This window comes from Polyodon spathula, chromosome 12, assembly GCF_017654505.1.
Source record: "Polyodon spathula isolate WHYD16114869_AA chromosome 12, ASM1765450v1, whole genome shotgun sequence".
Taxonomy (NCBI): domain Eukaryota; kingdom Metazoa; phylum Chordata; class Actinopteri; order Acipenseriformes; family Polyodontidae; genus Polyodon; species Polyodon spathula.
In genome coordinates, this window is record NC_054545.1 from 22,698,457 (window position 1) to 22,726,325 (window position 27,869).

Genomic DNA, 27,869 nt, shown 5'->3' on the forward strand with positions numbered 1-27,869 from the left:
ATTGTGTGTGTGTGTGTGTGTGTGTGTGTGTGTATACTGTATATACAGTGCACTCTGATTCTAAGAATCATATCCGTCCCAGATAATTTGATTTTATCATTACAAGCGGACCGATATCATTACAATTATCAAAAGCATGCCTTCGCGCATCAGCAGTTTTAATACAATATACAACTGTCAGTGGTGCTCAATCACTGAGGCCATACATCAAAACAATCAAAACAAGTCCTAGTGAGGAAGCAGCTTGTTATATGACCACGATTATGTTAACTCAAGGCTGCAGAATCCTATTTTACTACAGTATACTTGAGAAGCGATTGTCTCGTGAAGGTGCCAAGTTTAACTGCCGTGCAGTGTTGCGTGTAAAGGCCTTTTAAATAAAATGACACTACAGTACAGTATTTTACTGTCAGGACTACCACTGCATTTAAGCATCTGTGGCTTGCTTATTTTCAGCTGTGATGCAAATCTCTCAGTCTTTCACTAAGCAGAGATGCAAAGCTCTGCAAAAAAAAATCCCTCCTCCTCACCACGCCACAATACCTTTCCCTCAATATGTTTATCACACAATAACAGAACTGTACTCAGGATGTATTCAGTGAATGTGTATTCACTTTATTAAAACACATTTTCACTAATAGAGAACACAAAAAATATAACAGAACAATGCCTGTTACCTGTCATGTCAACTCACATGCAAACTGCACAACTTGCTTTTTTTCTGCTGGGAGTGGCTGCGGACCAGGGATTGATTATACTGTATACACGCTGCATGCATGCCTAATCACGCGAGATGAGTGCAACTTCAAATTCAAAAATAGCTTGGTTGTACACGTCATTGCACTTGGTCAAGTACCGTATTACGTGCAGTCAGTTTGCCCTGAAATGATTCTTATAAGCGGATTGCTTGATTCTTCCAAGCGGAGTATATTAGCAGGGTTAGTATAGAAATGATTTTGTCCCAGTGGTTTTGATCACTATATGATTCTTACATCCATAATAAACAGAGTGCATTGTATACAGTATACCTGATTGTGTGTATGTACATACAGTATAAAACTAGGACTGCAAAAGCACCCCATATCCATCATGTTCCTCTGTTGCTATGCAGTGGAGTTTGCCACAGAGTAGATACAGAGGAGTAGTGCTGGGGTTGAGTGTACATCATTCCAATGTCTTGATTTTCATTAAAAAGCTGTTTTTTTTTTTTTTTTGGCTGCTCAGTCCTGCCGTGGGAGCTCCTCAGAGCCCGTACACAGGGTTAGTGTAGTTGCTCTGGGATTCCACGCGCTGGTCCTCCTCGAGACGAATGTACCTCTCCCTGCAAACAGAAAAGAGGGGTATGCAGTAAGAACATAAGAACATAAGAAAGTTTACAAACGAGAGGCGGCCATTCGGCCCATCTTGCTCGTTTGGTTGTTAGTAGCTTATTGATCCCAAAATCTCATCAAGCAGCTTCTTGAAGGATCCCAGGGTGTCAGCTTCAACAACATTACTGGGGAGTTGATTCCAGACCCTCACAATTCTCTGTGTAAAAAAGTGTCTCCTATTTTCTGTTCTGAATGCCCCTTTTTCTAAACTCCATTTGTGACCCCTGGTCCTTGTTTCTTTTTTCAGGCTGAAAAAGTCCCTTGGGTCGACACTGTCAATACCTTTTAGAATTTTGAATGCTTGAATTAGGTCGCCACGTAGTCTTCTTTGTTCAAGACTGAACAGATTCAATTCTTTTAGCCTGTCTGCATATGACATGCCTTTTAAGCCCGGAATAATTCTGGTCGCTCTTCTTTGCACTCTTTCTAGAGCAGCAATATCTTTTTTATAGCGAGGTGACCAGAACTGCACACAATATTCAAGATGAGGTCTTACTAGTGCATTGTACAGTTTTAACATTACTTCCCTTGATTTAAATTCAACACTTTTCACAATGTATCCAAGCATCTTGTTAGCCTATAGCTTCCCCACATTGCCTAGATGAAGACATTTCTGAGTCAACAAAAACTCCTAGGTCTTTTTCATAGATTCCTTCTCCAATTTCAATATCTCCCATATGATATTTATAATGTACATTTTTATTTCCTGCGTGCAGTACCTTACACTTTTCTCTATTAAATGTCATTTGCCATGTGTCTGCCCAGTTCTGAATCTTGTCTAGATCATTTTGAATGACCTTTGCTGCTGCAACAGTGTTTGCCACTCCTCCTACTTTTGTGTCGTCTGCAAATTTAACAAGTTTGCTTACTATACCAGAATCTAAATCATTAATGTAGATTAGGAATAGCAGAGGACCTAATACTGATCCCTGTGGTACACCGCTGGTTACCACACTCCATTCTGAGGTTTTTCCTCTAATCAGTACTTTCTGTTTTCTACATGTTAACCACTCCCTAATCCATGTACATGTGTTTCCTTGAATCCCAACTGCGTTCAGTTTGAGAATTAATCTTTTGTGCGGGACTTTGTCAAAAGCTTTCTGGAAATCTAAATAAACCATGTCATATGCATGTCAGTACTGTGTGCGACTGACCCAGAGGTCCATATTCATTATTGATTATATCTCTTCATCTGAAATTCACATTAGATGCCATCATTTTTTGCAGGAAAACTGTTGTACTGCCAGTCTCTATTTGGCAGAGTCTCATATTTACAGTGCCTATAGAAAGTCTACACCCCCTTTCAAAATGTTCACCTTTTGTTGCTTTATAGCCTAGAATTAAAATGCATTACAAAAAATATATATACACTTATCATCTACACATCCTACCCCACAACTTCCAAGTAAAAAAAATATTCTAGAAATTCGTAGAAAATTAATTAAAAATAAAAACTAAAATAGCTTGGTTGGATAAGTGTCCACCCCCCTTGTAATGGCAATCTAAATTAGCTTAGGTGTAACCAGTCACCTTCAAAATCAAACACCAAGTTAAGTGGCCTCCACCTATGATACATTGTAGTGATTCACATGATTTCAGGATAAATTCAGAAGTTCCTGTAGGTTCCCTCTGCTGGGTAGTGCATTTCAAAGCAAAGACTCAACCATGAGCACCAAGGCGCTTTCAAAAGAACTCCGGGACAAAGTTGTTGAAAGGCACAGATCAGGGGATGGGTATATAAAAATATCAAAGGCCATGAATATCTCTTGGAGCACGGTCAAGATGATTATTAAGAAGTGGAAGGTGTATGGCACCACCAAGATCCTGCCTAGATCAGGCCGTACCTCCAAACTCGATGACCGAACAAAAAGTGTGCATGTGACAACAATATTCCAAGCACTGCACAAATCTGGCCTGTAAGGTAGGGTGGCAAGAAGGAAGCCATTACTCAAGAAAGCCCACCTTGAATCCTGTTTGAAGCATGCAAAAACACTCAGGAAACTCTGTAGACATGTGGCAAAAAGTTTTGTGGTCTGACGAAACTAAAATTGAACTTTTTGGCCTAAATGCAAAGCGTTATGTTTGGCACAAACCCTACACAGGAATCACCCAAAGAACACCATCCCTACTGTAAAGTATGGTGGTGGCAGCATCATGTTATGGGGATGACAGGATAGAAAGGAAATGAATGGAGCAAAGTACAGAGAAGTCCTTGAGGAAAACCTGCTGCCCTCTCCAGAAAGCTGAAACAGGGACAGAAGTTCACCTTTCAGCATGACAACGACCCAAAGCACGCAGCCAAAGCTACGTTGGAGTGGCAAAGGAACAAAAAGGTAAATGTCCTTGAGTGGCCCAGTGTGACGGAAAGATGAGTTCTGGTGATGAATCTTCCTCCCAACCTGTGAGGGCGCTAAAGAACGGGAGGAGAAGTATCTGGAAGGGCTGGCCTGACAGTTCGTTTCCGGGTCAGGGAAGTGGGTCAGCCTGGAGGGAAGCGCGACTCTGTTGTAAGACTGTATTGATTTGAGAGATAAACGAGAGGCAGCTGCAAGTAATAAGGCAGCTGCAACCGTTTATCTCGATATCATGCGGGATTACATATAGGGGCCAGGGTAACGCTGGTCTTTTCCTTCGTTTGGGTTAACGCTTGGAGAGAGAAGGATCGAGAGAGGAGCTCTCGTTGTAAAGAGAACTGCGTGTTGTGTTTTGTTGTGTTTGTTTGTAATTGTCTGCGTTTTGCACCACCAGACAGTTAACTCACCGGTCCGGAGCTGTCGACCAGGGTCAGCACAATCCGGATCACCACTGCACGGAACCGTCACGAAATACAGTGTCTTCACCCACCACAAGCACGTCTGCACTCACCCAGGACTGGTGACCGTGTGTTCGTTTTGTTCGGGACTGTGTCTGTATTATTGCTATCCCCGTGCTTTACACATTGTTGTGTATAGCCGGGGATTTATTATTTAACGGTCACCAGACCTGGATTATAAATAAAAGCACCTTGTCACTGGAAACTGTTGTCTGCCTGTCACTCCTGCATCGCATCACCGTTATACCTGTTCCCCTCCACTAGCCACTTTGCCACACCCAGTCAGAGCCTTGACCTAAATCCAATCAAAAATTTGTGACGTGACTTGAAGATTGCTGTCCATCAACGCTCCCCAAGGAACTTGACAGAGCTTGAACACTTTTGTAAAGAAGAATGGTCAAATATTGCCAAATATAGGTGTGTAAAGTTGGTAGAGACCTAGCCCAATAGACTCACAGATGTAATTGCTGCCGTAGGTGCTTCCACCAAGTATTAACTTAGGGGGGTGGAGACCTATCCAATTATGATCTTTCAGTTTTATATTTTTAATAATATATATTATATATATATATATATATATATATATATATATATATATATATATATATATATATATATATTTTTCTCAATAAAAACTTTTTTCCCCTTAACAGTGTGGAGTATGTTGTGTAGATAAGTGGGAAAAAATACATTTCATGCATTTAAATGCGTGAAACTCTGAGGCACTGACACAACAAAATGTGAAAAAAGTTCAATGGGGTCTAGACTTTCTATAGGCACTGTAAATAAGTGCAATTCAGTCCCTTTCCAATAAGCAGACACTACAGCTGATATATAAAGTTCACTTGTATGGCATTGAAAACAATTCATTTGCAGTGTTTTACTATAACTTTATTTCTGTGTATTTTTTGTAGGTCTTTTTTTCCCCTGATTCCTGCTTACAGTGTTCTATGTGAATGTTTTTTCTATGTTCTGCTCACCTCTTCTTCCAGACCAGTGCTCCGACCAGTAATCCCACCACTACGATCGTCCCGATCACAGCGACCGCCACTGCTGACCCTGCAAGAAACCAGACAGACAGTGTTTACTCCAGGCTGGAGTATACTTGCTTGTTTCTCATGGTTTCACATTACCATGGTAGACTTCTACCATTTCGAAACACTTAAAAAAAGCGAGGAAATTCAATGACAAATGTTTCAACTACTCGTCTTTTTCAATGTTTTCATCGAAGAAGGTGCATTGAAGACAATGAGAAAGACTTCAAACCAAATGTTTGTCATTGAATTTCTCAAATTTCTTTCCTATATCTAAGTTTAGCAGTATTAAGTGTTTAATATTGGCTGGGTGAGTCGCTTAGCAGTGGACCTGCTCTCTGCTGCCATTGCCCGGCAGTACAGGATCTTCGTCTTGCCACTGCACTTACAATACCTAGCCATTGAATAAGAACAACAGACTAATGAGACCTATCTTTTGTCTAATTTCTAACTGTCTAGTTATTTTGTAGTCCTGCCAAGTGTTTTGAATGACACATAAGAATGAAGTAGCTTCCCTACTGTGACTCTCAATGCAGAACTGAACTGTATGGAGAGGACTGTCACAGCTATTTAAAGTGGTGGAATGCTATCATTTCTGTAGAGATCTGGTGACACTCACAACACACTAAAATGTAGCTCTTAATAACTTTTCAACAAGCAAAAAATAACAAATGAAGGTGGATATTCATTAACTGTGCATAGATGTAGAAATTAATGTGAACAAGGGAATGCATTTGGCTTGAGTTCTGAAGCACATAATTATTATTTAGTTTTTTTAAATGTAATACCTCCTCATATGAGACTCAGATAAAGGCTCTGAATGATTGACAGCAAGCAAGCCTCTAGTAAAGATACTTCACGTCAATACACCACATTTGCCACCAGTCAAATGCAGTTACTGTCGAATTATTATTATTATTATTATTATTATTATTATTATTATTATTATTGATAACTAAAAGAGAACAACAATGTACGGTTATACTTAACCAAATATACATTGTCAGTGCAGAAGGAAGCAAGTTTTCTTCCAGGACAACCTTGTACTTGGCTTGATTCATGCCAAAGCTGCCCGATTCCAGCCTTGCTGAAGCACCCCCAGATCATCACCGATCCTCCAACACATTTCACAGTGGGTGCGAGACACTGTGGCTTGTAGGCCTCTCCAGGTCTCCGTCTAACCATTAGACGACTAGGTGTTGGGCAAAGCTGAAAATTGGACACATCTGGGGGTGCTTCAGCAAGGCTGGAATCGGGCAGATTTGTCTTTGTGAAGGACGCATGAATCAAGCCAAGTACAAGGTTGTCCTGGAAGAAAACTTGCTTCCTTCTGCTCTGACAATGTTCCCCAACTCTGAGGATTGGTTTTTCCAGCAGGACAATGCTCCATGCCACACAGCCAGGTCAATCAAGGTGTGGATGGAGGACCACCAGATCAAGACACTGTCATGGCCAGCCCAATCTCCAGACCTGAACCCCATTGAAAACCTCTGGAATGTGATCAAGGCAAAGATGGATGTTCACAAGCCATCAAACAAAGCCAAGCTGCTTGAATTTTTGCACCAGGAGTGGCATAAAGTCACCCAACATCAATGCGAAAGACTGGTGGAGAGCATGCCAAGACGCATGAAAGCTGTGCTTGAAAATCAGGGTTATTCCACCAAATATTGATTTCTGAACTCTTCCGAAGTTAAAACATTAGTATTGTGTTGTTTAAAAATGAATATGAACTTATTTTCTTTGCATTATTCGAGGTCTGACAACACTGCATCTTTTTTGTTATTCTGACCAGTTGTCATTTTCTGCAAATAAATGCTCTAAATGACAATATTTTTATTTGGAATTTGGGAGAAATGTTGTCAGTAGTTTATAGAATAAAACAAAAATGTTAATTTTACCCAAACACATACCTATAAATAGTAAAACCAGAGAAACTGATAATTTTGCAGTGGTCTCTTAATTTTTTCCAGAGCTGTATAATATATATATATATATATATATATATATATATATATATATATATATATATATATATATAGATAGATAGATAGATAGATAGATATATAGATATATAGATAGTTATATATATATATAGATATAAAAAAAAAAAAGCACTGACTCCTGTAACTGCACATAAGCTTCTTGATGACTTTCTCCTGTAGGAAGTGTACGTTTACCTCAACAATAATTGAGCAGTAACATACATATTTTAAACTGCCCTGACTTGCAGTACAAAACAGTTCTCTGTAATATTTTATATTCTGTTAACAGTGGGGTAGCTAGGAGGCTGTTTTAGGGGTTTGATGTGGGAGAAAAAATTGTTAGACACCTGCGACACTGTAAACCCCTGTCCCAACCAATGGAAGCTCTGACAAAACAAAACAACCAGTCAAACACAAATCTAGTTGTGATTGGGCAGAGTCCTGCCATTTTTACACCAGATTCAGCCTTCGACTCCATTGATTGTGTGGATGTACTGTTCAAACTGACGTGCAATGTGACGTCGAAGTCAAGGTGAATATAAATTATGACCTCGGGGGCCACAACAGAGTCCCTAACAGCATGCTTTATATAACACAGCACAGCCCCTAACAGCATGCTTTATATAACACAGCACAGCCCCTAACAGCATGCTTTATATAACACAGCACAGGCCCTAACAGCATGCTTTACATAACACAGCAGAGCCCCTAACAGCATGCTTTATATAACACAGCACAGCCCCTAACAGCATGCTTTATATAACACAGCAGAGCCCCTAACAGCATGCTTTATATAACACAGCAGAGCCCCTAACAGCATGCTTTATATAACGCAGCACAGCCCCTAACAGCATGCTTTATATAACACAGCACAGCCCCTAACATCACAGACACACATACAGAGAGACACACATACAGATACAGGCAAACATACAGAGAGACACACATACATACATACAGAGAAACAAACACACATACAGAGAGACACACAGAGAGACAGACAAACATGCCGCCTCCATATACCCCAGGTTATAACACGTCCAATTGTGATGAAATTTTAGCACAAAGTTATGCAAATAAATGGAAAAACGGTGTGAGACAGACAGACTCAATATATCCCCATGTTACTATAATACACTGGAAAGTCCTTAACAATTGGACAAGCAGTTCTAGACATCTGCGTGACAAAATCCACTACATTCGTGCAACAATAACAGTAAAGGTAGATTTCTTTTTCTGTTTCCAGTGACGTGGAGCAGAGTAACCTAGTTGAGCTGTTCAGGAAGTGGCTTCAGTGTGTCGACTGCTCAGAAACACAAACCACTTCCCTTGTGAAGAGAATTACTGTTACAGACACAGCAGCCTGATTAACAGCACTACTCCCTGGCTCCCTGTGCTGCTGTGAAAAGTGATTAATTAACAACATCACTGCTGACACTTTCCATGCCATGCACATCCATTAACTACACACCTCTCACACATGTCATTTCAGTAAACATTATTATATCTGACACTGCGCTAGGCAAAGAAACATCTGTTTACAAGCCATGCTTTCACTTTGTCTTGCACTTTTTCAGAAAGCAGCTGGATGGTTACTGACAGGAAATGAAGGCCCTGCAAGGACAGGGACAGTTCACTTTCCAGGTGAAATGACCCAGGAAATGCAAGATAATCTGAAAGATGGCCATGTCTTTAACCAAGTGTAGCACCACATATTATGATTTACAATGAAATGACTAAAATACGTGTTTCTTTCAAAACTGCACATTTGAGATCTATAAAGGTGAATGGATTGTCATGGTTGGGGAAATTTATGGAACTATTATGTTTATTACATAATACATTGAAATAGACCACAATCTTCATGTGCATAGCAAAGAAACACATGACTAATAAAACTAAAGCTTTGCCAATAATATACTGTTTATGATTCTGTACACAAACTGCACACCCCTGACATTTAGAATACTACACACCCCAGACATTTATAATACTGCACACAAACTACACACCCCTGACATTTATAATACTGCACACAAACTACACAACCCTGACATTTATAACACTGCAAACCCCTGACATGTATAATACTGTATGCAAACGACACACCCCTGACATTTATAATACTGCACACAAACTGCACACCCCTGACATTTATAATACTGCACACAAACTGCACAACCCTGACATTTATAACACTGCAAACCCCTGACATGTATAATACTGCATGCAAACGACACACCCCTGACATTTATAATACTGCACACAAACTACACAACCCTGACATTTATAATACTGCACACAAACTGCACACCCCTGACATTTATAATACTGCACACAAACTGCACACCCCTGACATTTATAATACTGCACACAAACTGCACACCCCTGACATTTATAATACTGCACACAAACTGCACACCCCTGACATTTATAATACTGCACACAAACTACACAACCCTGACATTTATAACACTGCAAACCCCTGACATGTATAATACTGCATGCAAACGACACACCCCTGACATTTATAATACTGCACACAAACTGCACACCCCTGACATTTATAATACTGCACACAAACTGCACACCCCTGACATTTATAATACTGCACACAAACTACACAACCCTGACATTTATAACACTGCAAACCCCTGACATGTATAATACTGCATGCAAACGACACACCCCTGACATTTATAATACTGCACACAAACTACACAACCCTGACATTTATAATACTGCACACAAACTGCACACCCCTGACATTTATAATACTGCACACAAACTACACAACCCTGACATTTATAATACTGCACACAAACTACACAACCCTGACATTTATAATACTGCACACAAACTGCACAACCCTGACATTTATAATACTGCACAGAAACTGCACAACCCTGACATTTATAATACTGCACACAAACTACACAACCCTGACATTTATAACACTGCAAACCCCTGACATGTATAATACTGCATGCAAACGACACACCCCTGACATTTATAATACTGCACACAAACTGCACACCCCTGACATTTATAATACTGCACACAAACTACACAACCCTGACATTTATAATACTGCACACAAACTGCACACCCCTGACATTTATAATACTGCACACAAACTACACAACCCTGACATTTATAACACTGCAAACCCCTGACATGTATAATACTGCACACAAACTGCACACCTCTGACATTTGTAATACTGTAAACAAACTGCACACCCCAAGGCTTGTGTTTATGTTTCTCTGTAACTGGTGCCTTTTTGCAGTTTTCCCTTGGTTAAATCATGCATTTACTATTTCTATGCAACAATGGTGGCGTATACTGCATGAAGAATAAGTGACTATGACTTGTCTTTCAAGGAGTACGTTGATTGTTTGCTATTTGAAATGAACTGCAGTTCTTCTTATTTGAAGGTGTTCCAGAAGCTCGCTTGACCAGTCTCAACATCTCATTTACAGGAATGTCCTGCCCTGGTTTAATCAAGTCTGCTAGTTGCAGAACGGTACTGACAGTGGTTCTGAATTTCACAGACACCAGGCTTAACACACCTGCTCTTCTTCAAAGGCAACTGCATCTTTAATGTAGTGGCAAACAATGTTTTCAGATCCATTTTCCTTTATCTTCTTAGCATGAGAAGCACTATCTCTGGCCCCCTTTTCCAGTGTTAAAATCTTGTGGTTCCTGCTTGCATTTTGTACTGCAGTTTGGTATATGTCTTGTACTTTCGCCTGATCCCCAGTTTGATTATCCCCAATCATTGTGTTTTACTGAACTTAGAATCTCAGGACAGATTGTACCATTTTTAATATTATATTATGATTTATTGTAAAGGCTGGTGTTGCTTTGAGGAGAATACCCTGGAAATGCTACACCAATTGTAACATAAAACTAACATTGTCGATTTGCACTAAAAAGACAGGGTGCCTCAGTTTGAAATTTAACAGAAGGTCCTGATGTCCTGTGAAAAAAGGGAAACAGTGATGCAATTTGAGTGCAGTTTTCTAATGTTACAGTGTAAGTGCTGCAGGAAAGCACAAAAAGTTATTCAGTTTTGCGTACCATGTGAAACATTTCCGGAGGCACTCCTCACTTCACCTCTTCAGCTGCTTCCCCTACTGACTGATATGCTTTCAGTCAGTAACATGCCTTGACCCAGAAGACACTGCTGGGGTTAAATGACCCAGGAAGTAAAATCAGCAAAATACTTCTCGGAAGGTAAGGCAAGCCAGCTATAACACGTGTGTATTTCAAAACTGCACATTTGAGACCTACGTGGCTAATGGGAATGAGATTTACACAATTATTTTAATGTGGCTGACAGGCCCCTGTTTTAAACTGGAAATTCTCACCTGACAGCGGTCGAACCTTCTGAGACCCAACCCCATCAGTGGTGCTATTTCCAGGCTTGCCTCCTCTGGTATCCTGCTGGGTGACTGCAGACACAGTGGTGCTGGCAGTTGGGTTTGCAACCTGGCTGGTCGTTGTGCTCTCAGCAGTGCTGGCAGATGGCTCTGGACTGCTCCTGATCATGGTAGCAGTACTGGTTGGTAAAGGAGTCGTTGTGTTGACACTGATCTTATTATGAGAGTTATAGGAATCATTCCCCGGCATGGTGCTATTGAGAGTCGTGGGTGTACTAGTACTGGATGTGTTGGTAGGTACTTGGGTCTTATTTGTTCCTGGTGTTGCACTGCTTACATGGGTTGTATTGGGGGCTGGAGATGTTGAATATGTGGTAGAGTTAACCAATAAGCTGTTGTCTACAGTTTCTTTGGAAACCAGGCCAGTTGAATTAGCCAATGAGCTGTTGCCTGTCGTTTCATTGGAAACCAGACGAGTTGAGTTAGCCAATGAGCTGTTGCTTGTCGTTTCATTGGAAACCAGGCCAGTTGAGTTAACCAATGAGCTCTTGCCTGTAGTTTGATTGGAAACAAGGTCAGTTGAGTTAAACAGTAAGCCTGCAGTTTCATTGGTAATAGTCGTAGTAGTAGTAGCAGCCAATGAGCTGTGGTCTGTGGTTTCCTTGATAACAGGCTCTGCAGTGGGTGGCAGGGGGATAGTGGATGCTGAGGTGTTGGTATTGGCCACATCAGTAGAAGGGAAAGCAGGTGTTAAACCTGAGGAAAAACAAAAAACACTCTGAATATCACAGCACATTCTAAACCATAAAAACAAAGCAGCCCCGCACAAACTCAGGGGTGGTCAATTCATATCACCCGATGCCCGGGACAACAAGATTTGCATCAGGGGCAACAAGTTTTACCGGTACATTTTGCCCGTCGGACAAGTACTTTTATTATTATTATTATTATTATTATTATTATTATTATTATTATTATTATTTATTATTATATTATTTATTAGTATTATTATTATTATTATTTATTACAACTTTGAAATGACTGAATAATCGGCTTTATATAATTAAACCAGCAATACTGTAAACATATACTATGCAAGCATAAACATACAAAATCAATAATAAAAAGTACTATTTGGCAAATTACGAATGTAAATATAATATAGAGTAATATAGTGTAAATATGACCCATAAAAAACACATCGCATCACTTTTTGAAGTAAATAATCTACCTAAATAGCTTGACAGTTAACAAAATTACATGTGATGTCTACACAGTAAATAAACATGTAAGGAAAAAGTTTCACTTCGGTACATACAGTGTCATCATACTTTTCTGTTTTCATGAGTGCTGATGCAAAACAGGACAAGAATAGAAATAAAAACAAAGGCTGAGGGAAACCAAGGTGAAATACACAGCACTCAAAACAAAGTACGATGACACTGTTTGTGAATGTAAACGAAACGTGAACACAGCAAACAAACAAATAAATAAATAGCTGGTCGTCTTCTTATTACCGGCTTCGGTGTGACTGACAAAATAATCCAACATTCCACATCAAAATCGTCAGCCCCGCAAATAGTAGCAGGCTAAAGAAAGTCACTCAAAATATATTAATGAAATTCATCCAAAACAAGTTGCACTGCAGAGCAGACAGCTAACTTTTTTCTGTCCCTCGCTGAATTCCACTTTAAAAAAACCCCTCCCACTCCTACTTCTCTGCTTGTTATAAAACACTCCGTTTACATTCCTACAACTGCACGCTCCTCCGGGTTTAACGTAATAACGTAATTCGAAAAGAAACTGGGTAGGGCTGTGTAGAAGTGGAGCCTCAACCTTGTTAACCACGTCTCAGAGTCCTTTAAACTTTGGGTTCAGCAAAAAAAGCAAGGATAAAGGGGAAAAAGAGCCCTGTAAACCAACTAGCAGTGATAACACTGCAGCTGCTGGGGCTAGTAGCAGCAGCCAGCTCTGCCATGAAAAACAAAACTAAAAAGAAAAATAGTGTTTCAAACTCACTGGCAGGACTCTTGGCCATGGTTAGTTCTTAAGGAAAGCAGTCTGAAGAAGGAGAACCAATCACCAAAATGCATTGTGAGGTTTGCCTGAAATATTGCACAATAGCAGCTGGCAGTTAATCACACAGAGCCAATCAGAGCGCACGAAATCAGCAAAGCTCTCATGGCATGTTTGTCATCATGGTACAATAAGGAGACAAAAAAATCTAATTGTGGTGCTATGGTCACAGTGACAACAGCTCAGTCTGGGGGGCAGCCCCAAGCAATGCATAAGCTACAAGAGGTGGAAAGGAAGAGATTAACAGTGTTATTTAACAATTCATACTTAACTGCTAAACAAGGTAAACTATCAGACATGGAATTCCTATGCAGTGCAATAAATAAGGCTGGTGTGGATGTAGGAGACAATTACACCAACAGAAAGAAAGCCTTTGAATTCATTACGTGTGAGGCAGAAGACGTGACATCAAGGAATTAGTTAGTGGATCAAGGTTCATCTTTATTTTAGCTAATGGGAATACAGATGCCATAATTGAACAGCAAACTGTGCTGGTTAGGGTTGTCAATGCAGGAATGCCCGATGCAGGGTTAGCAGATCTTGTCCCACTGGAGCATGCACATGCATGAGGTGTCCTAGATGATATTGTTGATATAAGTTGTCATTGGATTTGGCAAATTTGAAATCTCCCAAAAAACCAGGTCCAATATTAATATCAGTGAATTTGTTGTTATGATGGGTGCAAAAGGTGGTGTTGCAGCGCTACTAAAAAAATATATCCCATTTCTTGTCCCATGTTTTGATTTTACTGGAATAGCCTAAAAAGGAGAAGAGAGGCAAAAGAAATTGCAACAGTTCTAGATGAAGATGTTGCCCATTTCAGCAATATTAAACAGGTACAATGGATCTCAAGCATAGCAATAGCCTTGAATCCCATGCAGCAAAACCTGCAATTTGTGGTTTTGTATTTGGGTCAGGTTGGCAGTGGCAGTGATGAGTCAGCAGCTAAGAAAAGAAAGTTCTTTACTGAAGTCACTAGTGTCAAACTCACTAAAACACTACAGTCGAAGAGACATCCTAGAGCCAGTATCTCGTCTCTCAGAATTCTTTCAGTCTAATGACCTACTGTGGCTATATGTCCAGCCTGCAGTAGAGCAGTGAGTTTTCAGATTACTAGAACTGAAGAAAGACACAGTTTTCAAGATGTACCACCCAGAAGAAAGAACGTTTGGGGGTGATTCAGCTGAGATCAAGTTCTGGTCACTGCCCCCCAGCAGCCAGTTTAACAAGTAATGTTAGACTTATTGACAGCATGGTCAAATACACTGATGAAAGAATTTCCAACTTTAGCTGCATGCCAGCTCAGGGATTCAGTGTTTTTGACTAGACATTGTGGCCAGAAAGTAGAGAAGAGCTCAGCTCATATGGCAAATCTGACATTGAACAAATCCTGGTCCATTTTGATGCCCTTTTCACTGAGCGGGAGAAGGCTGCAATTGTGGGGTTTAGTGTATTTAACACTAGAACCACCATGCGGGTCATTGTGACCCATTTTGCACTTAAAATGTTAATTACTCTTCCATTGTAAGTCGTATGTGCATGTCCGTTTTTGATTTTTCCTAAATATATGAATTAAATATCCTGATGGTGTTTGATAGCCAGAATCGCAAAAATGATAAAGTTATAAACAGTTCTGCCTAGAACCGCCATGCGGGTCAATGTGACCCATGCATTACAATACATGTCTTTTTTTTTTTAATATAATGTAAGATATTCTACTATTTTTGCTGTCAACAAAACCTCCAGCTCTGAGCAATACCTTGAAACTGGTGGAGATGATGTTTACATTCAGTGTGTCAACAGCCAAAGCAGAACGTGTGGTTGCATCCATGAATTTCATCAACAGCCCCTTATGAACACGGCTTAATCAGGACAAGATCTGATGCTCCTTAAGATTGAGGGGCCAGAATCTGGGAGTACAACCCAAGCAGAGCTACTGAATACTGGCTAACTTCTGGTGGCACCAAGCATGTGAAGGGGCATACTGTAAAACTTCAAATAATTGGCAGGTCTCAAATAATTGCCTGTCTCCAATACACGCCGGGTCTGCTGGCAAATACTGTAAATAAACGCCAGGTCTCTGTCATTGCCATGGAAGCAGAGGAAGATGAGGAGGAGCTTGAGCGTAAAGAACTGCTAATGAGTGACAGAGATGAAAGTGACCCTCAGGATTAATGAATAATAATAGAAAAAGTACCGTATGCCTACATGTAATGCATATTTGTTTAACACAGTTGTTACATTATTAAAAGTTTTGATAATTTTAAGCATTATGATAATAGGCCAGATACAAACCTCTTGGAGCATTTTAACATGTTTTGTTGTACAAACAATATACAAGTTTGAGATTAAACAAATTATTTTTGAAAATGACATTTATTGCTTTTATTGTTAATTTTTAAAAACATTTTAGAAGTCTGTGTTATTATTATTATTATTATTATTATTATTATTATTATTATTATTATTATTATTGTGCTGTAAGCGTAGCCTACATGCCTGGGTTCTGATATCTACAGGACTGTCTTAGTGGATTTTGCCATTATTATTATTATTATTATTATTATTATTATTATTATATTATTATTATTATTATTATTATTATTATTATTAACAATGGTAGATCTAATTCCATTTTTAAATACAAATGTGTACTGTTTGTTCATTTTCCAACATTTTGCATATCGTATCCTTGTTAACCAGTGCATATAAAAAGACTGTAATAATACTTTCACTTTATACTTGAGGGTGTACAATACAATTTAATCTTGTTATAAAACAAAACTGTTACTTCATTCCCACTGACACACAACTTTTTTTGCTGAAATGTTTAAATTGAGTTACGATGTATGACCTCATGAAGCATGTGAAGCTAGAGATCTAATATAAACGCCGGTCTCAAATAATCGCCGGTCTCCAATGCACGCCGGGTCTGCTGGCAAATATTGTAAATAAACACCAGAGGTGTTTAATTGAAGTTTTACGGTAAGTAACTCCAGCCCATGGTGGGTGAAGTCTTATGTCGTTTGAATCTTTTTAGTTTCACTGATCCATTTTTTGTTTTGCCACAAAAAATAGATGTGCTTAGTTTTGCAAAGAATATTTGAACTGCTTTAATTTTTTTATTTTGCTTTCAGACTGGATGAGCGCAACAATTTTGACTAACCCTCATAACCCTCTGATGCAGTTTGAATGTTTTTTGTTTTTAATCATTATTATTTTTTGCACAGCAATTTCAATTATTGTTCATTGTTGAACAAAAGCAAAGCCCTAAAAGTTCTATTTGATTTGTGTGTGTATCTTCTGGGGCAGTAAGCGGGCAAGTACATTTTAGAAGCATTTTGCCCCTTGGACAAGAAGTTTTTTTCAGCAATTGGCCACCCCTGATACTGTGGGGGAATGCCATCTCTGATGGAATGGGTTATATACATGATTTCCATTACACGAGAGTAGATGTTAAAACTTCATGCTGATTTGAACTCGGCTCTCGCCAAGATAAGCACCAACTAAGATGTAGCTTTACAGTAAACTAATGTGTCTCCATCCATTTGCATTTCCTTCCATATAATGATGTAGATATCCTTCTGTCTGGTGTTAATGGCTGAAGTGTAATGCTGGCTCCAGGGATCAGTTTATTTCCCTGGAGCATCAGCACACACAACGGCTGCGATGCTGGCTCCGGGGATCAACCACAGTGTGGCCTCCCCAGCGCATCAGCATGACAACCGTCTGGATTGAGCTAAGTAGGGTACATCTCTGGGGTCTTCAAGTGGGCACCTTCCATCCTCAGTGTTTCATCGACTAGCCCACGACACCTCAAGAGGGCTCTATGGTGATTCTGGCGTCCCAGCATCACCCCCCTCCATCCCCCACTCAACTCCAGCTTACTTACCTGTACATCAGCGTTTCTTTCTTTCTATTGTGCTTGAGATTCCCAGCCAGAATCTTTCCATCTCAACCACAGCCAGTTGCTGCTCCTCTCTGCTGCTTCAGATAAGTTCTTCACTGTGCGACGCAACTCTTGGCCACTGAATCCGACGTCTCTGAGAAACCGGGTTATAGAGTGTGCCACAAATCCTCGACAACCCACTTCCACTGGGTAAACCCGGACTCTCCATCCTCGCTGTTCCGCTTCAGTGGCTAGTTGAGCATACCGCAGTTTCTTCCTCTCGTACGCCTCATCTACAGCATCCTCCCATGGCACTGTTAACTCTACCAAGTGAACAAGGCGTGCTGATCCAGACCACAAGACAATATCTGGTCGAAGGTTAGTGGTGGCAATCTCAGGTGGAAAAATAAGCCGTTGACCAACATCTGCCAGCATTTTCCAGTCTCTAGCAGCTTCCAGTTGTCCTGGGCGAGGATTGGTTTTAACACCTTTTCTTGGTGGTTGCTCTCCTGGATGGAGGAATGTTGTCTTTTGTGTGTAATGTTTTGATGGAACTGGTGGCAACTTATTGGTCAGGTTACGCTTGTCTTCCATTGCTAAGGCCAAACATCGCAGCACCTGGTCATGGCGCCAAGTAAACCGTCCTTGGCTAAGACCCACCTTACATCCTGTCAAAATGTGCCTTAATGTTGCAGCTGATGAAAACAAAGGACATGAGGGATCCTCTCCTACCCAGAGGTTTAGGTTCTGTGGTGATGGGAGAACATCATATGTTGACCTGATGAGGAAACTGATCCTGCTCTGTTCCATTGACCACAGGTCTTGCCAGCCAGTCTTGCGTTGTTCCACACTTTCCCATCTCATCCATTCTCCCTGCTTGGCCTGGGAAATGGCCTTTATACACCTCATCCTCTCCTCCTGCTTTTGCACCTCGTTGACTACCAGCTTCCTCCTTTGAGCTGGGGCTGCCTTGTGCCATGTAGGAGGAGCTGAACTGAGACCAAGACCCCCTCGTCCATGCTGAACTTGCCCCATAATATCATCAATTCGAGGGGCAGCCTTTGCATCTTCCACAGCTTTCTTTGCCGCCCACTTTCTTCCAGTTTTCAACACAGGTGCTGCCTCCCTTACGCATTTGTCGCGTGAATCTACTAATGTCATTTCCAGTCTGACCTTGGCGCACTTAAACTCCTCGGTTAGAGCAGAGACTGGTAGCTGCAGTATTCCTTTACCATAAAGTCCACTGCTGAGGCAGCGTGGAACTCCCAACCATTTCCTGATGTATGAACTGATTAAAGCTTCCAGCTTCTCTACTGTTGTAAAAGAAACCTCGTACACAGTCAGTGGCCACAGCAACCTCGTCAGTAGACCACACTGAAAGCACTAGAGTTTTAGTTTGCCTGGTACAGCGCAGCTGTCTATGCTCTTCAACCCTTCCACTGCTTGTTGTCTAACTTCTCCCACACGAACTGTGTCCTTTAGATCCCCGTCGTACCATCTCCCAAGACTCTTCACTGGCTTCTCAGAGACTGTTGGTATTGCCTCACCATTAATGAAGAATGTTTTATCTACTACTTTGCCTTTAATTATAGAGATGCTCCTTGATTTAGTGGGCTTGAATTGCATTCGTGCCCATTCAATGTTATTGGTTAATTTGCCCAATAACCGATTAGTGCAGGCTATTGTTGTAGTCATGGTTGTCATGTCATCCATGTATGCTCGAATTGGTGGTAGTCGCATTCCAGAAGCCAAGCGCTCTCCTCCTACTACCCATTTTGATGCCCTAATGATTACTTCCATTGCCATGGTAAAAGCCAGTGGAGAAATGGTGCATCCTGCCATTATTCCAACCTCTAGGCATTGCCATGTAGTGCTGAATTCTGAAGTTGAAAAACTAAATTGCAAATCTCCAAAGTAGGCTTTCACTAAATTTGTTATTGTCATCAGTACACTGAAGAAATCAAATGCTGCCCAAAGTTGTTCATGTGGCACTGAACCATATGCATTAGCCAAATCCAGGAATGTCACATGGAGCTCCTTCCTCTCCTTTTCAGCCGATTGAATTTGTCGCCAGATTACATTGATGTGTTCTAAGCATCCTTGGAAACCTGGAATGCCCGCTTTTTGTATTAAGTGTCAATGAAGCAGTTCTTTAATAGGTAAGTTGACAATCTCTGAGCAATAATGCTGAAGAAAATCTTGCCTTCTACGTTTAATAGGGAAATAGGACGAAACTGACTGATGCTTGTAGAATCTTTTTCTTTAGTTATAAAGACTCTACCTGCTCGGCGCCATACTTTTGGTACAATCTGTTTTTCCCATGCCACTTTCATCAATTTCCACAGAATTCGTAGAACTCCTGAAGCACTCTTGTACACTCTGTACTAAACTCCATTAGGCCCTGGTGATGATGAAGCCCTTGCTTTTTTCACAGCTTGCTCTACTTCTTTCCACTTAGGTGCAAAGTCCTCCATTTGGTATTCTGGGGGATTGATAGGTGGGATGTCTGAAGGAATTGACATAGGCTCCTGCCTTTTTGAATCTGTATGTTTCCTCCAAATATCTCTCCAGCTCAACCTTAGATGCTTTTAGTGTGCCATTCTTCTCACTGGTGATTAACTTCTTTACAAATTTGAATGGGTCTTTATAAAAGTTAGCTGTCGCACGCTCCTTTTTGTAGCGTTTCCGTAGGCACTCAGCTCTGTGCAATGTTGCAAGCTTATCTTTTATGACCCTTTGTAAGAGATTGAGTCCCTTCTGACTTTGTTCTGCTCTTCTCCATTGCTTCCTCAGCTGTCTCCTTTCTCTAACTAAGCATTCAATCTCCTGCTGCCGTCTAGACTTTCCAGGAATAGTTTGTACTTTTTCCTTCCTTTTTTCAATTCCAAACCTCTCACTTCCATATGCGTAGATGATGTCCCCAAATTTATCCAGCTTCTTTTCAACTTTTCCACTTAACCTTTCCAATGCAAAGCAGAGATCTGTATTTACTGTGTCCCATGCAGTTTTTTCACAAGCTCTTGGCCATTTAACTCCAGGCTTGTGCCCGTTGAGGTTCTTTTCTCTCTTATGCTGGTTTGTCTGACCGGGTTCACAAGGCTCATTAGGTTCATCACTAACTGTGTCCATGCAAGTCCTCCTCACGTCTATGACAGGGGTGCTGATATCCTGCAAACTGTGGTTTGTTTCCTGTCGCTGGATTTCATTCGACTGATTTGACTGACTTCGTAAGAAGTACTGATCAATGCGAGGCCCTTGTCCCTTCTCCCTCAAGCATTTTATTCTCCCTTGATGAATCTTCAAACCCCTGACCGTTGTCGCCTTGCTCCAGCTGCAGACACAAACCTGGAGTTCCATGTCTTTACTAACTGCAGATCTTGAACTAGTCTTTTGTGAAGTACTCTCCATACTCATATCTGTTTCCGTTCCTAACTCGTTAACCATGTTGTCCAACGTTGAGTCATCTTCCGCCCCTGCTCTCGCAGACTCTAGGGATATTTTTCTCTTTAATTTCTTAGAAGCCTTGGGCGGGTGTCTCCAGCATCCTGTAAACACAGAGCTGGATACTGCCGACAAGGGTAGCTAACCCTTGCCAGCCCCAATGGGGTCTCTTTCCGCCTGTCAGCTGTCTCTCCAGGCTGTCACAAGGTCTTTCCCTTGTTGCCAGCTGCACTATTCACAGCAGTCACTGGACGTATCCAGATTTTCATGATTTCCGTTACACGAGAGTAGATGTTAAAACTTCATGCTGATTTGAACTCGGCTCTCGCCAAGATAAGCACCAACTATGTAGCTTTACAGTAAACTAATGTGATCCATATGTGTCTCCATCCATTTGCATTTCCTTCCATATAATGATGTAGATATCCTTCTGTCTGGTGTTAATGGCTGAAGTGTAATGCTGGCTCCAGGGATCAGCTTATTTCCCTGGCGCATCAGCACACACAACGGCTGTGATGCTGGCTCCGGGGATCAACCACAGTACGGCCTCCCCAGCGCATCAGCATGACAACCGTCAACAATGACGTCTGGATTGAGCTAAGTAGGGTACATCTCTGGGGTCTTTAAGTGGGAACCTTCCATCCTCAGTGTTTCGTCGACTAGCCCACAACACCTCAAGAGGGTGGAGTAAACTGGAGAAGTGAGCGAGCACTATGGTTAAAACAATGTGATAGTAAAAATGTTTACATTGTTTAAATGTACACTTACAGTATGTACCACATGTGAAAACACCATCTTAAATTGACTCTAGGCAGCAGAAACCTAAAGTCCCATGACCTAGATATGATACATACAACATGGCAGCAGTAATAAGTCACAGGTCTAAATGAATGACGACATTTAGTTTTGCATTATGCAGCACCTCAAATGCTTTATTTGACATTTTTGGCGAATTTACAAAAAGCTAAAATCACTATGAAAAGAGCTGACCGAACCACAGCAGGAAGCACCAGTGATGCGGCAGGATTTCAAAGTTTAGCACAGCCATATAAAGAACTGCTACTGTTAGGTCAAATAGACCCCAAACCGTTTTGTCACACAGGTGAGGATGGTTGAATACCACAGGCATGGCATAGCTATCGTGGAGTGGTCATCCTAACACAACGAGTACACACAGCAAGCTGAAGATCCCGGGACTGAGCTCACTGTACAGGGCAGCCCCACACAAAGTCATTACTCCAGAAAGAGGATTCAAAGGGACAAAAGCCCCTGTTAAAGTTACACAACTGAAAAAAAAAAAACACAAACTCTGTTTAGTTTAAGGTAGTTTAAAAAAAAAAAAAAAATATATATATATATATATATATATATATATATATATATATATATATACACACACACACACACATTTCTGTGCTCTGGACGAATGGGAACATGAAAGTATGCGTCCCTTAAGTCCATGGTGGTGAATCAGTCGTCCGGCCGGACGAACTGGAGGATGTGACAGTGCGTCAGCATTCAGAACCTCCTTTCTTTTAAGAACCCGTTGAGGAGCCTCCTGTCCAAGATGGGGCAAAAGCCAGAAAGTACCAGAAAGTACCTCGAGTAGTACCCCTCTCCATGGGAGATGGGGTCTACGAGACAAATGGCTCGCTTGACCAGCAAGACACTTTGTTCTGAAGTACCAAGGCTTGCAGTGGGTCTGTCACAAAAGTATTTGTGACACCTCGAAAGGGAGGAGGTCCCAAACAAAAGTGAAGCGCATAGCCCTTTTGCAATGCTGCAACTTGGCAGGATACCTCTCGTTCCCCATGGGATCTTTGCAAAATCTCCTCCACAGCTGGCCCAAACGTATGACCTGGGGATATAGGCATGTCAAGCAGCGCGGCCTTATCTGCATCAGGGACCCTGGCTTGAGACAGTCATAGCTGTCTACGAGCCACCACTAAGCTAGCCAGGCTCTGGCCAAGGGCATGCTATTGCCCAAGGGCATGCTATTAAATGTGTCTCCGACCTTGCACTGGGGGTTTGGGCTCACAGGGTCTTTCATGAGACCACCCACCAGAGGGGCCTTAACCAGGGCCCCGATGGTGGAGTCTACTGGGGGGAATCCCACCAGGCCAAGCTTATCCGCACCTTCTAAGGTGGCGAACGGTTTGGCCTGCTTTAGCATACTGGATCCCGAGGCTGGGTGGTCCCATGAGGAGCGTACCTCCTCCAAAAAATCTGGAAAGGCAGGGAACCTCTGGGGGCAGAAGCCAGCACTTGCGTCCGGAAGACAGACCGGAGTGATTCAGCCTCTGATGTCCAGGGGACTTGCAGGAAAGCAGCAGCACGTCCCATGAGTGCCAAAATGGAGCTGGACAGCAGGGTGACACTGGCTTCTGAGGCACTCTCAGAGCCAGGCTCTTTCTCGGCAAGGGTCTCAGCCACTTGCATCTCCAAGGAGAAAGAAGCCCTGTCACCCGAGGCCGCTATGGACAACGTGTCATCCTGTGCCAGCTGAGACAACCCTGCCCACCCTTCCTGCACTCCGATGGGAGAGGGAGGGTATGGCGATTGGGGCTGCAGACAGGGGCCTGTGGTGCCTGTCTAGCCAAGAGCTCCAGGACCTGGGTTATCTGGGCCATGAGGTCCATAATGTTTCTTTCCTGCTTGGAGCGCTTCACCCATCTCGCTTGTGGAGATGGGGAGCGACTGCGGGCTGCCTGTGCATTGGGAAAACCCAACAAGGGTCCCTGAACAGGGACTAGGACAGCCGCTGGTGATCCGGCCGTAGAGGACGCAGAGCTCGCCCTTTTGGCTCTCTCTAGCCGGGCCTCTTTCAGTCGGGGCTGAAGGGCCTCACAGACATTACAAGCCCTGTCCCTCTCGAGGGCGATGGTGGCATGTGGTACGCCCAAGCAGCGCACACAGAGGGTGTGCTTGTCCTCCTGCGGGATGCTAGCGTTGCAGGCCGTGCAGGGATGAGACCCTGACATAGGCCTGGCCTTGAGCATCAGTACTGGGGCACTGCTTACAATGCATCGAACACTGGAAGTGTCAGCGTAGTGTGTACAACCACTGGTGTTGCAGCAAGGATATTAACCTTGTGCACCTTCTGCAGAGTACCCTGTTACACTGGGTACTGCGCAGCACTGTGTGTAGGTTGACTAGTGCCTACGCAACTAGCGCAAAGTGCACCACGTGCACTGTTTGCACTGTGCGTCCCAAGCACCGTATCAGATACCGTACACTACGTGAACTGCGTACCGTGCGTAATCACACTAGAGTGGTAGAGGTATCAGCACATGTGCACATGTGCACTGTGCGAACCGAGCACCGCACACATAGAGTAGTAAGGGCACTAAGTGCACCACATATCGTGTGGCGTTGTTATGCACTACCACTGAGGAGCTGGGCACCGTGCGTCGCTTATAATAAGTACCTGTGCCCCGAGATAATAGTATCACAGGCTATGCGTGCGCCACGTTATCGCAGCACCGGGGAGGCCGCTACGCAATGTGCCTACTTTAACCACATGGTCAACACGCATACACACACACACACACACCTGGTCAGCGAGGAGCGTGTACCAGGGGAGGGGGGACGCAGGCCGAAGCCGCGGTGGGCGAGTTTAAGCAGACAATAAACACGGTGAAATACAGTTTGTTTACAAGCCCAGACTCACCGAGGTGGCGGGCCTGTGCAGCCAGCAAGGTCTACTCAACAGCGGGGATATGGCAAGGCCTAGCCCCGTGAAGGAGAGCATGGCTGGGAAAGTCACTCAACAACGGGGGTACGACAAGGCCTAGCCCCAGGGAGGAAATGTGTGCTCACATAAGAGAGCCACACTAAGCTAAACACAGAGGGAAAAAGAGGAGGATCTTCCTGCGAATGACAGTTTTATTCCCTCGGTAGGCGGGACCGAATGCGTCATCACAGGAAGGGGCCTTTTGGCAGCTCTGATGTAGAGAGCTCAGCAATACCTACCCGAAGTGCAGGAATATCCCATACCAGTGCAAGTGGTGGTCATCTTCAAATTGAAAGGGAACTACCTTTCGAATCAGTGTTGTCAACTCTCACGAGACAAAAAAAGCGGCACTGCCTTTCAAAACAAGCCTAACCCATTTAAGAGAGAGGGGAGGGTGGTGTTTATACATTCAATATTTATTTTTCAGCACTAGGTTTTTTTTTCAGTACTAGGTTTTTTTTAGTACTTTTTTTAGTACTAGGTTTTTTTAGTACTAGGTTTTTTTTAGTTGAACTAGAGTGGGGATAGCATGGTTCTATAATTCTAATGACGTGCATATACATTGACGCCAGTCAATCACGCAACCCACGACTCTCAAAAAAGGAAACTGACTTTTACAAAAACCAAGCCCAATTCCACTTATTATAAGTGGACGGCAACGGTGCTACTAATTCCTGGCTAGCGAATGAACCTTCAAACCTTTTAACACAGTCCTTGTAAATAGAGCAAAATATTTATACTGTATTATAAATTAATTATTATTAATAGGCAAATATTTCAATTACAAGAGTGTCTTACAAGGGCACACATACCCCACAATATAATCAATGTTCCAGGAATGCACATGGATGAGCGGACAGAAAAGGGATTTAATGCCCCACCCTCGTCATTCTGCATTCCAAGAAAATGCTGATCAAAAATACTGACGAATTCATTTATATTTAACAATCATTTTGTTAAAGCATTTATAAAAAGTGTCAAATCCATCAGTTCTGTCATTGGCAAAACAAAATCGGTTGTTACAGTAATGACTGTTCTAAGCATTTTGATGAATAATAAACCTAATCAATGATTTTCAGACACTTGAAGTGATTATTATTATTTTTTTTTTTAAAGACATGTTTGCAACTGTTCTACTCCCCATGTGGCCGTGCTGGAAATGACGCAATCTCTTTTTATGATCACATGATGAAAGGTGTGGCCCAGAGCAGTGGTGCGCAAAGTGGGGGGGACAGGGGGCAGTAAGGGGGTGCGACGATGACTAAAGTTCTGTAAAAAAAAAAAAAAAAACTAAATTTAAAGGATACAACATTTTAAATAAATACATAAATGACAGCTAATGAGCCGTTGATGATCATTCTGAGAAATTATGTTTGAAGTGGTGAGTGTGAGTGAAACTGCTGTGAACAGACATGAAATGATGGCTACCATGTATGGGGCGACTACTGTAAAGAAAAAGCAGTAATGTTTTAACAGCTGTTTTTTTCCCCGGATTTAATGTAAACTGTGTATTTTTTCCTAGATTTAACCAAAAAGAGTCCATATTTAGCAAAATATATACATATTAACAAACACATTCTTAACAGTCAGAGTGTAAAGAGAGCTTAAGCATGCAATGCCAAATCAAGCACGCCAGTGGGCGTTGGCTTGCATGTTAGCTTCATATTTGGCAAAATAAATGTTTTTTTGAAACCCACCTTTATTTTTGCAGATTAATCTTTTTGGATTTAACTGCGGAACGATAATGTTTTTCAAATGTATCTGTTAGGTAAATGCTGAATCGCCAAGTTTAAAAAAATATTGAAATTCACAGATTTATTTGTTAGAAACCCAGATTTAGCATGTTTTAAATGTTCATTCGCTTGTGATACAGTTGTGTAATTAGCTAAATCTGGACTTTTTAGGTTAAATCTAGGAAAAAAATATGTGATTTACATTACAAAAACCACCTGTTAAAATGCAAATTGTACACTAAAAAAGGGGAGCAGCATATAAAAAGTTTGCACACCACTGGTCTAGGGGAAGTCATACACTGTCTGTTACGGCAACGAGATTGAATACTGGGACAGGTTTTCAGTGGCTTTTTATTCAAAAATAGAAAACCTATTTTAAAATAACATTACCATGATACAACATTCCTTTAAAAAAAAAATGTTGTCATGTTTTAAAACTATTCCATAAAATGCATTTGTTTTGATGAGAAAGTATAAGAGCTGTAAGACATTGAACTTTTAGAACCAAAAAAAAAAATCACCCTTAAATGTTAATATTGCATAAAAAAATATTTATGCATGTTTGCAAAATATTAACGAAAACAGCTAAACAAATGGATGTACAGTGAATCAGATAAAACCATTTTTAAAATATTTAAATACACTTTATTTTGAGGTGGGTGCTCAATGTGTCACATTTCTGTAGCATGGTAACTTATAAGCAGGTGTTGTGTTATTTTGTGGTACTCGTTAAAAAGTGGTGCACCGAGTACTGCGCTTGCCCGGGCATGCGCAAGATTTTAGCTCAGAAAACAAGGAAACGCTGACTTTGGCCCTTAAAGTAATTCAACGTGTTTTTTTTCACAATTCAACAAATGTATGAGACTAACTGATGAGCACGAATCGGATTATCTAAAATTGTAAACATACCTGATTTTGTGGGTGAACTACAGTTTGTCTTGTTCGTGATTTGTGCAGTAATCAATCACACCACTTTCTGTGCCGTTAAACGGGTTGACGATGTACCACTTTGTGGCCCTACAGTGACAGCAAATTTTGACATTCCCGTTGTATTTATGTCTTTATTTGGTAAGGAACAAAGCGTTCTATTTTAAAATAAAACACGATAAAGCAAAACTGGGGAAGATGAAAGAGGAAGCAGAGAGAGTGCTGCTCTTACCTGTTGCACAAATCCAGAAGAAACAGAGAGCCACCGGCGCTTTCATGGTTCTGCGAGTCCAGTTACACTCGTTGTCTGACACCGGCGGACTAGTGTTGCTGGTCGTACAGCAAATAGGTCGAAGTGGGTTCGGAGAGCTCTACTAAAAAGTATTTCCTGTGAATGTCAAGCAGTATCTTCTTCAACAGTAATCACGACTCGCGGAGGCGAGCGTAACCACAGCAGGTGCGCTTGGGGGCGTTGCAGCTCGCACTG

At 41.7% G+C, this 27,869-nt stretch overlaps 1 protein-coding gene across 1 annotated transcript; it reads right to left on the reverse strand.

Annotated features, from left to right (window-relative positions):
• Positions 1 to 242: 242 nt before the first annotated feature.
• On the reverse strand, positions 243 to 27,869 carry LOC121324674 (cell wall protein DAN4-like). Its single transcript, XM_041266782.1, has 4 exons — positions 27,615 to 27,869; positions 11,572 to 12,339; positions 5,163 to 5,241; positions 243 to 1,321 (listed from the first exon to the last, which is right to left on the reverse strand). The coding sequence occupies exons 1-4, from the start codon at positions 27,658 to 27,660 to the stop codon at positions 1,243 to 1,245; spliced, it is 972 nt and encodes a 323-aa protein (XP_041122716.1). The 5' UTR covers positions 27,661 to 27,869; the 3' UTR covers positions 243 to 1,242.

What these genes read in the sequence shown, in the direction of transcription:
- LOC121324674 (XM_041266782.1), bottom strand. Translation starts at nt 27,660, where the DNA reads ATGAAAGCGCCGGTGGCTCTCTGTTTCTTCTGGATTTGTGCAACAG. An exon ending in CTTCTGGATTTGTGCAACAG is followed by an intron (nt 12,340 to 27,614) that starts GTAAGAGCAGCA and finishes GTTTTTCCTCAG; the next exon opens with GTTTAACACCTGCTTTCCCT. An exon ending in GCACTGGTCTGGAAGAAGAG is followed by an intron (nt 1,322 to 5,162) that starts GTGAGCAGAACA and finishes TTCTGTTTGCAG; the next exon opens with GGAGAGGTACATTCGTCTCG.